The sequence below is a fragment of the Dreissena polymorpha genome, chromosome 5 (assembly GCF_020536995.1).
Source record: "Dreissena polymorpha isolate Duluth1 chromosome 5, UMN_Dpol_1.0, whole genome shotgun sequence".
Classification (NCBI taxonomy): Eukaryota; Metazoa; Mollusca; class Bivalvia; order Myida; family Dreissenidae; genus Dreissena; species Dreissena polymorpha.
In genome coordinates this window covers 77292900-77306820 of record NC_068359.1, presented here as the reverse complement: position 1 = coordinate 77306820, position 13921 = coordinate 77292900, and the positions used below count along the sequence as shown (strand labels likewise).

The window sequence follows — 13921 nt, the reverse complement described above, 5'->3', positions numbered from 1 at the left end:
AATTGTGCGAATCTGAAATAAAAAAATAATTTTGTCAATTTACCAAAACATGAAAAGGCCCCTTTAAAAAAAAATTCATGTAGACAATCTTTTAAATATTGAATGAAATAAATTATTATCTTTCGGAAGGACATACGGTGATTAAAAATTTGACACATAATGTGTATAAATTATGCAGAACAAATTCATAACGTATTACACCTCAATTAAACAAGCCTTTATGACTAGCATAATGTAACAGTCGTTTAGTGTCATAAACTAATATTTCCTGTTCATATGTAGATATGCAAATATATTTGATTATTATCTTACTGTTAACATAATGGTAACTTCAGTTAGGCAATATAACATGTGACGTATTTTTTTTCTTGCCAGCGCGTGAAGTACAATTTGTTTCGCTTTCAAGTTTTTTTGTTCAATTGTTTCACCGTTTTCCAGGTTAACTGTCTGTGAATAAAGTTAGTCATGGTTGCATATGAATTATTGCTTGAGTTCTTTATAACATTAAAGGAAATTATTTGTCGACAATCCGACTTTAACAATCGATGTGTTCATTATTCATGTATAAAACATGATACTTGACATCAACAACAATAGCAGCAGCAAAGACAAAACAACATCATAAGGTGGTTATAAAATATGACAGGGCACTCTTAAGAAATTGAGGTAATTCAATTTATTTTATGCTTTCCGGTGGTTTATAGAGAAATATCGGTGAAATAAAACTGGTACATCACTATTTTAAATAGTGACAAATAACAGTGAAAAATAACGATATTTTTCACTGTTTAACTGTGAAATGATATCATTTTTTTCAACGAAATGACGTCATAAATCCAGCGACATTATCCAGTTAAACTCTTTAACAATGTAAATAAACGGTGAAAAAGCATAAAATAAAAAGAAAATTTGTTAGATTCGATGGAATATCGATTTTAATTCACTCGTGATCATAAAAAATACATATTTTCACTCGTGGCTGCGCCACTCGTGAAAATATTATTTTATATGATCACTCGTAAAATAAAATCGATATTAAATCGAATCCAACAAATATCATCTATATAATACTATGCATCCGCGTATCTATGGACTTGCACGTTTATGTGAGATTATCACAACATGTATTGCAACTGCACCGACTTTGCAATACGGTTAAGGGACTTTTATTTCCGTACTAAAAATATCATTAAATTCATTTATTGACAAATTTGTTATATTCGGAATAGTTTTAAATAATTATAAAAAAGCGGAATACGTAATAAAAATTGGAATTTTAATTAGAGTCCTAATTTGCATGCACGGTAAACTAAAAACGTTGCAACTTCGAAATGGAATTGTTTAGTAAATAGTTAAATATTTTCGCCTTCCCGTTGCCAACTACTTCTGTGTCAATTATCCTTTTTATATAAACTTGTAAATTATGATTGGACTGTTTATACTAATTTAATTCATATTCTTAAGACCTATTATACACAACATTGTGTGAAAGTTTACTGTAAAAATGTCATGGACCTTTTTATTTTTTGCTACATTTACCATACCATCTGTACATAACAAAACTCTCGCTTTTCGTCCTGTTTTACAAACGAATACAAATAGCAACTTATATTAAGTCAATACGTTTTTACTCAATGAAAGGGTAATATCGAATGGTTCAGATGAAGAAAGTTGTATTCCAACCTCCGCGAAAAGATTTGACTGGAATCCGCGCCTTCATAATCAACCGCGCGATGATAGCCAAACCACGTGGTACAATAACTCTACGGTTGTTATTTAAGTTTATTTTTTTAATTAAGGCAATTTATTTTTTAATACGACCTAAATTTATGAAACTGGTTATATATGTTTATCACTTGTTGAATTATGTTACAAAATGGGTTACCAGTATAATAAATGTTAACTTTTGAAATATAATTTTTTCTCTCTTTTTGTTTCAAACCATATGGTTTTGTTGTAAAATATGTTACGTTATAAAATTTTGCAATGCGCGATCTTGTTTGAATGTACTTAGATTTAGCATTTTCCAGTGTGTGTGTTTCTCGTAATGTGCTTTTCAGTTCATTTAAGCTGTATATTTAATATCAATCTTCTTATGGCAAAGAAATAGTCTTAAATATGAATGCGGAATATGGACTTGATCAGCCAGAAGACGCGTCCTTAACGCAAACATCAAACCGACTTTGCTGATGTCATTTTTAACAACTGATGATATGTTGAACTCGCCAGCATAGGTTGAACAATTAGCAGATTTTTAGTGTACGTGAGTCCGGCCATTCCCAAGCGATGGAAATATTTAGCACCTTTTTCCGAGAGTATATATGCCTGCACAGGATCGAGCCGATATCGTTCAATTACTTGTTGCCAAAGACAGTAGTCATTCAGAACGAATAGTTCTAAACAACATGAAAAACATGATGTTTTCATATAAGACAAACTGCAACGCAATTTGGGAGGAAGTTTTCCGGACATATAATCCGCAGCAGAATCACACAGCTGACGAAGATGACGAATCAGATGACAGTGAGCTTGAAAATAATCATGTTAACGACATGTTTCCGGACTACGGTGCACATTTCTCCAACACTGAAGTGGTGAAGCCCACAGTGATTACTATAGACGAGTGCAGTTATAGTTCTGACTCAAACTCACCTGACGAAGATGTTACAAGATGTAAGCAGACATGGTCTTCACTGCTTAACATTCAGACCGGGCCGTATGGTGTAGCCAAACGAGAGAGGGAAGCCGTAGAATCAGTGGAAGACAGAACTTATGTAGAAGAAAATCTTCCTTTAGAAATCGAGCTGGAATTCAAATTTCAATATCTTATCATGACACAATGCCTGAAGGTTACGGTAACTGGTATAAGGAATCTTACCTCGACTATGCATGCAAAAGAGGCTGCGTGTGCATACGTGGAAGCGTGTCTAATGCCCGGAAAACTCCAAAAAAGACGGACCAACGTCGCCACAGGTTTCGATGACATTAAGTTCGAACATGTGATGTTCTTCCGAGGTGGTGAGCTGGACGAAATGCATCATCATAACCTCAGGCTTATAATCAATGCTCGAGAACAGGGTAGCGCTTGGTTCCGAAAACTCGGAGAAGTATATATTTCATTGGAAGACTTTGATATCACCACAGAAATCGCCTTACACGAGACCATAAATACTCGTATATTTTCAAGCCGAAGCGGACACGAAGTTCGTAGAATGAAAATTGTATTGTGATAAATGCGGTCTGTTTAATGCCATGTGTATCAGTGTTTTTATTTGCAAAGTATTTGTAAGTATAACATAAAATCATCATCATCATCATCATCATCATCATCATCATCATCATCATCATCATCATCATCATCATCATCATCATCATCATCATCATAACACAATATCACAATAATATGTTAACAAGTTTTTGTTAATTTATGTTATGTAAGTCCATTATATTTTTAATAAATACAAATATGAATGTGTGTTACGTTTTGGTTGTTTCATCTATAATGACTGATTAAACAGACATCGATTGTCAGCTGAAAATATAAAAGGAGATAAATTAGGTGTTATGTTCAAAGTCCTTACTTTGACGATTCATAACAGTTAACCAACGTTTTAAGGACGAGGTTCATATATGTTTGTTGCATTTCATAGCGTACATAATAAAAGGTTTGACCTTGAGATACGTTTTATAAGCTTTTCGCAATAAAAGTATGCTCCGTTGGATTCTTTTACTTTTTTTGTACATCATATATGATGGAAATAAGGCTAGAATCTTATAATTCAATCTACTTATCTAATTAAGACAACAAATAGAACCTTAATTGTTTCAATGTCCGTATTTGACCATTACTTATGCAATTGTTTGAAAAGAACAGATATACCAAAATTAGCGGATGCAACCTGCGCAGTTTTTGCATGGATACATTTTTTAAAGTAAGTTTGTATATTTAACTCTGTTTAAGAAAAGCACACGCTTTTTTAGAAACAAACTACACCAAGGCCGTCTAGCTAAAATAAAGCAATTATCACGGTTAATCTGCGTTAAACATCTTTTGCATTATACAGACTGACATACCGAGCAGCACACGGTTTGGAGGTCTGAGCTTTGCAAAGCCATATGTCTTCATTTGCGTAGAACATGGGGAATAGTAGTACATGTTTGTCGAGAATACTGTGGTCAAACGACAAGCGTCATTGTCATGATAAGGACAGCTGTTCGCCCTTGTACATAACGTTGTTATCTGTAATTTATTAAGACGAAAATGATATTAATCAAAATATGACCATTTTAGGTTGTCCAAAAGGTTGGCACCAGTTTCAAACTAAGTGCTATCAGTTTGTGGATTCACCGCTTATGGTTTACGAAGAGGCAATTGCCGCATGCTGGGTAAGTGTAACATGGGCATTCTATAATTCAAACATTTAGAGACAGGATGTTAATGTTCTTTTCAACCTGCATCAATTATATTAAAATTGATATCAAATAACAACGAAGCTTTGCAAACTAAAGTGGCATCTAGCATACCTACCATATTCATGACATTAACACGTAGATTTTGCCATGTAATTTCAAACATGTGTCAATAAAGCACTGTTCATACAGAGTGGATTCGTTCGGAAAAGTATTAACTTTAAATTACAAAGTAACCAGATTATTGTTTGACTCTATAACAACATTTCTACAACATGCATTAACATTAGAATCAGTTGTTTTGTTATTCAAAAAAAAAGAAAACAGAGAACAATGCCGTACTTGTTCCATTAGTTTCGTGACATTCTGTGTGGTTTTGTTTCGTGTTCACCAATTGTCAATTATCTGTATGTTCATGCAGTTGGTAGACCGCACATGTATAATGTGCATTGATGTTATCTTATGACGCCGTAACATTCGCTTGGCCAATATATCACTTTTTCGAAATATGTTTAGACTATTACTATATTTGAATTTGCATGTATAAACTCAGACCCCACAAATGCAACAATGACAACGCGCAATCATAATTTAACATGTTAGATTTGAGTGTTTATTTGCGTTGTTTCAATTGACTTACCAGAATGCTTTGCTTTGCACTGATTTCCAATTAAAATGCTTTTATCGCTGGATCGTTAATTGCTATTTATGAGTAGACGAATCAGAATTCTTGAAATATTTATCTTTATTTTGTGTTGTTGAATAGACCAATCAGAATGCTTGTAACATTAGAACTTTGATCTCCGTGGTTAAAAAACAATAACAACACGTGTAACACTTGAGATTTGATTTTCAGTGGTTTAATAATCAGGATTCAGACTAAGATTGAGATAACAACTTGTGTATTTTTTATGTTGCACCAACAGTACCAGAAACACTCATTCCGATTTATAAAAATGAAACAACAGTTATCTTGAACCCTATAAGTTATATCCATAAAAACCTCTTTATTTCATATTTCTAGATGATATTATGATAAATCTTATCTGAAAACAACCAGAACGTCCTTACACTTTACAATAGTCTTTTTTCAGACACCCTTGTGCTGCCTTATAATTTGTCATAGCTATAAAACCTATAAAAATATTATATATGTATGCTTTTTTATTTTACTTCTAATTTTCCGTCAATAAATATGTGAAAACTGTTATCTATATTGTGTAAAAGATATCTATAATAATTCAAATACTTTCTAAGTTCGATTCGATTAACACTATCTTAAATGACTTGGAAAGAAAACAAGAACGAATTTCCGTGACACGTGTTTGCAAACATGTGCTCCATGAACGCATCGACAGGTGTTGATAAGTTAAGGCGAAAGTTACCAAGATGCTTTCGAGAATCACCATAGTTGAAATAATACAGATTTATTCAAAAGCTGCAGATATTTTATTTTCCAGTTTAATGGTGCCCAACTAGTCTCCTTGGACTCTGATGCTAAAAATACCTATATCACCAAATGGATTAAATCAAATATTCCAATAAGGTAATCTATTGCAATGATTTCGATCAAACATCCAAATTCCTATTGTTATTTTTCGCACGCTACCCCGGTAAATAGAAATATTACAATTTATCATTGGATATTTCTTTCTTTTTTTCAATCGCATAGTTAAACTAGTTTAAAGTTAACGTTTTTTTATTCATACGTGTGTGCCATGGATAAATATTTGACATTTTAAACAGACGAAATTACAAAAACAAAGTATCTTAAAACGTCCAAGCATAAAATTACACATATATAACCTCGTTCATTTTGAACACTTTTCACAGAGCCGGCTATTGGTACACGTCAGGGTACTACTACGATTATGATGTATTGTGGGAAGGTACCGGCCAATTTCACACGGGTAAGGTATACTGGGCGGACGATCAACCACCGCCTCCAAACATCAAATCCAGGGTTGTTCTGTCAAGCGGTAGGTTTGCTAAAAATCATTAATTTCATGTGTTTATGCGGTTTTCATGTGTACAAAGAAACCAATAGGCTTTATGAATTTATGTTGATGTCCTTGCACAAAACTAGACCTCAAATGACTTTTGGACACATTAACTTTATTTATGAGTTATGATAACCGAATTCAGGTATATTGCCCGTCTGTTCTATCATCTGATACCATAGAATGTGTGTACTGTTTATTTAGTGGATAATCAAACTATATTATTTCTTATGAAAATGTTTCTTGATGTTCATTATTCATATTTTCAGAGAAGGACTTTATGTGGAGCAATATCACAGCGAGTACACCTGGCAGCTACGTGTGTGAGGTACACCTATCGGATGCCCCCGACACCAACATTATGGCAAGGGATTTTTGTAAGTAGTTCTCCTGGGCAACTTGGTCTTATTTAAAGCTAAAGACTGGCGTGAAGAAATCCATGATCCCTTGTGTAATTGAAACAAAATTATTCTAATGCGTGTATGGCATTCCCTCGCAGTTGTGTTTTTTCCAAATTAAATTGGAAAACCAACTACCTTTTCAGAGATAAATGAAGGTAGTGTTGTTAAAAAACGATCGAGGTCTTATGAAATCTTGATACCGACCTGGCATTATTGTCAGATAATGGCAATCAACGTTTGTATTTGTTGCACCAACGATATAATCATTTACTCGTCTTCCAAACTTTATAAGTATAACACCATGGAATAACCAAGAGTATTTTCCAAAGGTACGATTCGTCTATGGTTGTCGTGACATATTGTAATGTTTTAATCAACACCTCAAATTAAGATGGGGTATTTGTACACGTGTTCCAAAAACGTTATCGTGTGCACTGTTTCTTAATTAATTTTACAAGTAGCACGTATCTTTCCTCGTGTTGAGTGCTGTTGTTTGTCTGCCACAGCCAAATGTAATTTGCTTTGTTTCGCTTTGTGCGAATTTTTGGTTTAGTTAAAAAACATGCATGTTTTGAGCACATATAAGAATTGCACAAAATGAGTTTGCTTGAATCTTTTGTTTCTTGAAAACGTAAATGTTTTCAGAAATGCTAAATAGTTGCAATTTTAAAAAGCTTGATGCCATTTGTAGTTTGTAGTACAAAATGTTTTTATTGTATGCTTTCCGGTGGTATCTAGAGAAATTTCAGTGAATTTATATTGATAATTCTCTTTTTTTCAAGTGTAATTTACAGTGAAAAATATCGATATTTTTTTCAGCAAAAAATACAAAAATAATCATTGTTAAGCATAAAATTAAAATAAAATTGTTTGATTTGGTGGCATAACAATTTTAATTCTCTCTTGATCGTAGATAAACATATTTTTCATGATGCCTTGTGAATTAAAATCGATTGTCCACCAAATCCTATATATCATGAATATTCCTGACGAAAGGTAATGTTAACATAAACAGATAAAATTTAAGTTAGGGATTGTTTCCACTATTCTTAAATCAGTCTGCTATGTTATTCTTTCCATGTTTTGTACATAATTATGATGAAAACATGTTGGATATTTTCAGCGTATGGATCCGGTTTCACGGACCTATCTCATATTGAACGTGGACCTGTCATTACAAGGCAACCGAGAAGTGTTGTGGTAAGAAACCTGAAGCATTTAGGAAGAGACTTAATATTTGAATGGTACAAATGTTGTCGGTTTTTTACCTAGATGATTACATTTGTAAAAGTGTACATGTCAGATAAATATTATCAATGCACTTATCATGAAGCGTAAAGCGTGTACAGTTGTTGTGGTAACTACTTAAATGAACAATGAAAAGGGAACTGCATACGGTGGACGAAAACATATTTACGATTTTATCCTACCAGTATGCTTTACTTTTCTATAAATACAACGGCATTATAATCATCGCATTCCGTGTTAAAAAGAAAAGACGTACAGAGGTATATATTTCGGTATCATGTAGTGTTTACTTAAAGCGGGCATATACGATTTTGTCAAATATTTATAAATTTATATAAAATGTGTAAAAAAAAATATTATATATATATTTCAATATAAATTAAAATAAAAGTTAAGAAGAACATGTGTCGAAAAATGCGAAATAAGCCAGATATTTAATTCTGAAATTGAAAACGGCTTTTCAGCCGAATTCGCCAGTATGTATACCATTCATGTACGATGTGAATCTAAACTTAGTGTAACGGTTTATTTGAATTCCTGCAACGATATCTATTCATACGACACACGAACACTAACTCCGATCCTAATACAAAGACGAATGCTTCGGTTATTGTAGGAACATATTTACGTCACAATCGGCTCGGGGCGCTAATTTGTCTTTGCTGCATTTTATGAAATTCGGCTTTAATGTATAATTTTTCTTGCCCATTTTATGTTATTGTAACATATTTTATCAATATATTACAATTAAACACATATAAAAAATCGTATATACCCGCTTTAAAATAAACAAATCATGCATATGATAAGCAACATTTAAACAATACGCGGCATCGGTATGTCAACAAGTACTATCATATCGCTTTCTGTATGGTGCGGCACACATGTGTAAATACGTTTGTGCCTGAATAACTCTGCACGCGAATGTATCGATTTGTTTATTAAACTACTCCTATTTTAACTTATCGCCATAACATATTTTGCTACATATGATACAGCTGCAAAACAAAAGTGTGTAAGGTAATCGTAAAACACCCAATTAGGTTGCTGACAATTTTGACACAATGTTTCCTTTAATTTGAAATTTATCCTTCTACCAGTTGATCATGCTAACACCCTTCTTTCGTTGAACAATCTATCTAGTTCTTGTATGACAGGAATAACAAGATACCAATTCATTTCAGGTTTTCGAAGGTGTACAAAGTGTTGAAATCACATGCCTCGCAACTGGTCAACCACTTCCCACGTACCAGTTCCTGGCTACTGGGAATGAAAACATTACGAAAGTGTTCCCCAATGATCGCTACACTCTAACCGCTGGCAAATTGACCATCACTGGCCCAGACCAAACGATTGACAGTCCGACTTACCAAGTCATGGTTAGCAATTCTGTCGGAACTGTTCTTAGCGACACCGCAGACATAATCTTTGGAAGTATGTTGTATAACATTCCTTAAAGCGCAGCCTCGGATCTACATTCATATATATTACAATGTAATATTGTAAATATTATATCAAACAATTCTTTGAAAGCTTTATTCTTGCCCTGCAAATTAATTTATTTTCATTCATTTCACGGACTATATTGAACACATCATTTTACATCGTCTTCTTGTTTTAGAGACTTAGGTAAAAAAGAAACACCTAAAATGATTATTTGGTACGATCTTATGTCATTTTCCAGTACAATAACATATAGTAAAAAGCAGTACATTAATTCGACGACTTGATTGTATTTGAACACGTTCCCTTAGAATGAAAACAACAGGGAATAGTCAGAAATTCATTAAAGCAAAACATAAAACACAAATTTTGATTTAGGTAATACTCACATCCATCAAATCCACTGAAACCTTACAGTTGTTGAATTCAAACTGCATACAGATCATGAAAATTTAAATAAAACATGAAAATAGTGGTTGTGTAGCATAGTCGTGGATAGAAACAAACATTATAATTTAATACATATTTTGTTAAAAAGTGTATGCATCATGCTTGCGTGTTGAATCTATCTGATCGAAATTGCTGATATACAAGTTACATTCTGTTCTCCGATAGTTAAAAAGTTAAAAGCTACGGCTGACATGCTGCGATATTTGATCATGTTATTTGTGTCGCCATGCAGGTCTTGGGTACTTTTCCAACGTTAAGCCGGACGTTGTTATTGCTGAACAATTCATGGGGCAAATGATTGAATGCGATAGACCGTCGTATACGCCAAGTAAACAGATTTTGTGATATTTTCAATATTGTGTTTAATAAATTTAAACGCATGCACGGTACTTTTGGATTCCGGTGAATTCTCAATTACTGTGCACTGAAGTACTATGTAACATAACAATACCTTCTTTCAAATATATAATATAAAAATATCATTTGATTAATATGGCAAGTAAACGCCATATTTGTGGAGCTCTTGACATTAAACGACAATTTGTTTTTTATTTATATACATGAATGTTCTTGGTAATGTCTACAATCATCACTCATACAGTATCACCATTAAAAAACTAGATTAACTCAATTCTGTGCAGGATTTGAAACAAACAAAAACACTGTCTACGATTGGGTCAACGATAGTACGATCCCTTTGCGAAAGTTATCTTGTGATTATTTTCAGGAGTTGTCTATTCGTGGTTTACCGAGTCCGTCAACTATGTCCACTTCTGGGAGGACTACGAGAACTTCTTCGTCTCTCAGTCCGGCCGCCTCTACATATCCTCGGTACAGCCAACAGAGGTCAACCGCGAGTACTTCTGCACTGTGTCCCTTGTAGGAACCGAGAACGCTGAACTTGGAGAGGCCAACATGCTCGTTCGCACGAGTATGGGACACCTGCTGACGCTCCGGCCAAGCGCATGTAAGCGTTTTTGCTTATTGACTATAACGCTATAGTACATTATAATATTAAACAACAAAAAAAAATCAGCAGCATTTCGTCAATGTCTTTATATAGACATAGACTTGCTATAATATTTTTCGCCGTGCATTAGCTATTTGACATCTCCCACATTTCATAGTTGCTTTTGAAATCGCAACGTAAAGTAAGATACGAACGAAAAATTTGGTGAACTCTTTACAGATATTCTGCTTCGTCTTCACAAATCATACAAAGTTTGCACCATTCTATTTGACTTTCAAATTGCTTATTTTACAAGTGTAACAAATACCAGAGGCCATATTCACCAGCCAATTGTTAGATAAAAGTCTAAACATAAGGAATAATCCTCCAAATGCTATTCTCTCGCCGTATAACACAGTTCAATACATCTAGCTACACAATTCGTTATTATGAACATTTTATTTTGACATAATTAACATGTTATGCATGTATAGGTTACCACACTTGAATAGTTATCTTGGTGCTAGACTTATTCTTTATCTTTAAATTTTAGAATGTGATGTTGAATACTGGTCCAGGATAAATGACATTTAATTATCTCAAAGTTATTGTTATGTCATCCCTTAACAACGATTAAGTATAACGTCTCGTCAAAAGTCAAGGTGATATGTCTCTTTAAATACCAGACAACCAGGAAATATGAGTGAAAACTTCATTAGCGTTTCACTACATGCTATAATAAAAATGATTTTTTTTCACTGTATGCTTCATTTAAATTTAACGCATTTTAAGGCCAAACACATCTTAAAATAAGGAGCGAAGACACGACCAACACAGGTTATAGCAAGTTTAAATATCAATGTTCTATATGTCAAGTACATGATGCTACAAAACATAGTTGTTAGTCAGAAAAAGGTTTCCATAACAACAGATCTTCTTCAAACTTGTTTAGGTAGGCTTATGAGGTGTGGATAGGGTAGGAGGGTCCTTATCAATTAGTCAAACAAAAAGGTCCATACAAAGAAAAAAATTGATTTGTTTTGTCACACAAGAGGTTTTCATTAATATATTCTGTGTAATTCTGGCATATATTTTTCTATTAGTCCAATAAGATTGTATTCTTTCTATCGTCGTGAAAATATTTTGTGTTAAGAATATATCGTAAACGGTTATGCCGTTTGTTTTCTGTTTTAAACGATTGGCAATAATCTTCAAGTCGGGACGGGAAGCAGTCTCGTCAGAATAGGGAATGCGAAAAATATGGAAATTAAATACCACTTATAAAAGGAAAATTCGTGTTTAAGATATTCATTATATATTTATTTTCATGTACGCAATGACAAGACTACTATTCGTATAGGTTTTCGACTGAACAGAGTATTTTAGAATCAAGCATGGATTATAATATTATGTTATTAGTGATTTGTTTAGTTTTTATACCCAGCTTCTGACAACGATTATGGACCTATCCTGTACACGCACGTGTTGCCAGTCCCTACCATGAGAGGTGGAACGATTCGAATGGAGTGCGTCGCATATGGAAAGTAAGATATTCACCTACAAACAATACGCCACGTGAAAAGTACGTGCATACATGTATTTGTTTGATTAAAATCAAACGTGCATGTAAATGCATTTGCAGCGCTCAGGCGTTCAAAGTTCACAGTGTGTTTTAAAGGCAATGTTTATAATAGGCATATTATGACGACGCTGTAAAATTTTGCCAAATTCGATTATTGATCATTGATAACTTAATCTGTTGTTTTTACTTAACAGTGTTTGAGTTTGATAGTTTGAATATACTTGTTTAATAATTGACTTTTCATTTTTTGTCAGTTTTCAGATATTGGTATTATTATTGCGGTTTCAAGAAACTATGCCTTTACAAGCTTATATCTACTTAGGGGTACTCTTGCTTTAAAAAATGAAACCTAAACGATATGTTGTTAATGGTGTAATTGTTACGTATTTGATACAACGTTTTACTTCATATAGGCTTCCGTTACGTTACACGTGGTACAGAGAAGACGGTCAGTCATTGGGGCCAACCGCAGCGTTGTCAGATAGGTGTGTACGATACGTATTTGTAGCTGGGGTTTGTGTAGTTAACACAAGTGGGCATAATGTCCACGCTTTGTTTCACTTAATCATATACAGGATTACGGTCTGAAAAATAACTACATACATTTTTTTTAATTCTTATGATAAATTATACATCAGAGAACTCAAAAATACAATATAATTGAAATAATAGAATGATTAAAATCATAACAAAATTACAAGTACATTTGTAAATACAACTAAAATAATCAAATGACTCACCAGTGACAACATTCAGACAATACATTAATAATAGTAGGTTGTGAAGCAAATTGAAATGCTTGCACCTCTTACAAGGTTTAATAACGAACTGAACCAAATGTTTGAGATCATATAAAATCATAAAGATGTTTCTGAAATCACCCCATCTTAAAAGCATGAACGGTTAGTAATATAACTCACTAATTCATCACCATTCATCCACACTGAACCTCTCTAACACCATGTTACATGTTTATAATCGAGTGTTTTTTTAAAGGTTTACAAATATTAAACCGTTACTTTATCTTCCATGGCATATGTGTGTCTTAAGCAGTTATTTTTACAGATACTGCACATAAGACACATTTATAATTTGCACTTGAAACAATATCCGTTTAAACGTATACAATCGAACAACCTTTTATACAATTATTCGTTACATGCCAAACTGCATTTCTTATATAATTGCAAATGGGGATTCTTTTTAAATAATTTCCACACGTACATGTATTTGTTTGGCCTCCAAAAAAGTTAAAATACATTTAGCATTGGTTTAAGAGATATACACTTTATACTGCTTAAATTTACTAAATTAATCATTCTAACATTCTCATATAAGAATTGTTTTAACGAAACTTCCAAGAGTCACGCGTACGCAAAATGCACCTCGTGATAAAAGTGTTTCCCTTCACCTTTTCTACAAAGCAAAGCATAAATCT

The 13921-nt window shown here is 33.3% G+C and overlaps 1 protein-coding gene across 1 annotated transcript in view; it reads left to right on the top strand.

The window, feature by feature from the left end:
* Positions 1-13921, top strand: part of LOC127831362 (contactin-5-like) — a 59487-nt gene that overhangs the window by 26037 nt on the left and 19529 nt on the right. Inside the window, exons 2-11 of the mRNA XM_052356332.1 lie at positions 4292-4386; positions 5871-5956; positions 6244-6389; positions 6680-6787; positions 7935-8011; positions 9244-9493; positions 10185-10280; positions 10680-10919; positions 12346-12445; positions 12897-12968. Coding sequence (XP_052212292.1) covers positions 4292-4386; positions 5871-5956; positions 6244-6389; positions 6680-6787; positions 7935-8011; positions 9244-9493; positions 10185-10280; positions 10680-10919; positions 12346-12445; positions 12897-12968 — 1270 coding nt within the window. The remainder of the gene's footprint in view (positions 1-4291; positions 4387-5870; positions 5957-6243; positions 6390-6679; positions 6788-7934; positions 8012-9243; positions 9494-10184; positions 10281-10679; positions 10920-12345; positions 12446-12896; positions 12969-13921) is intronic.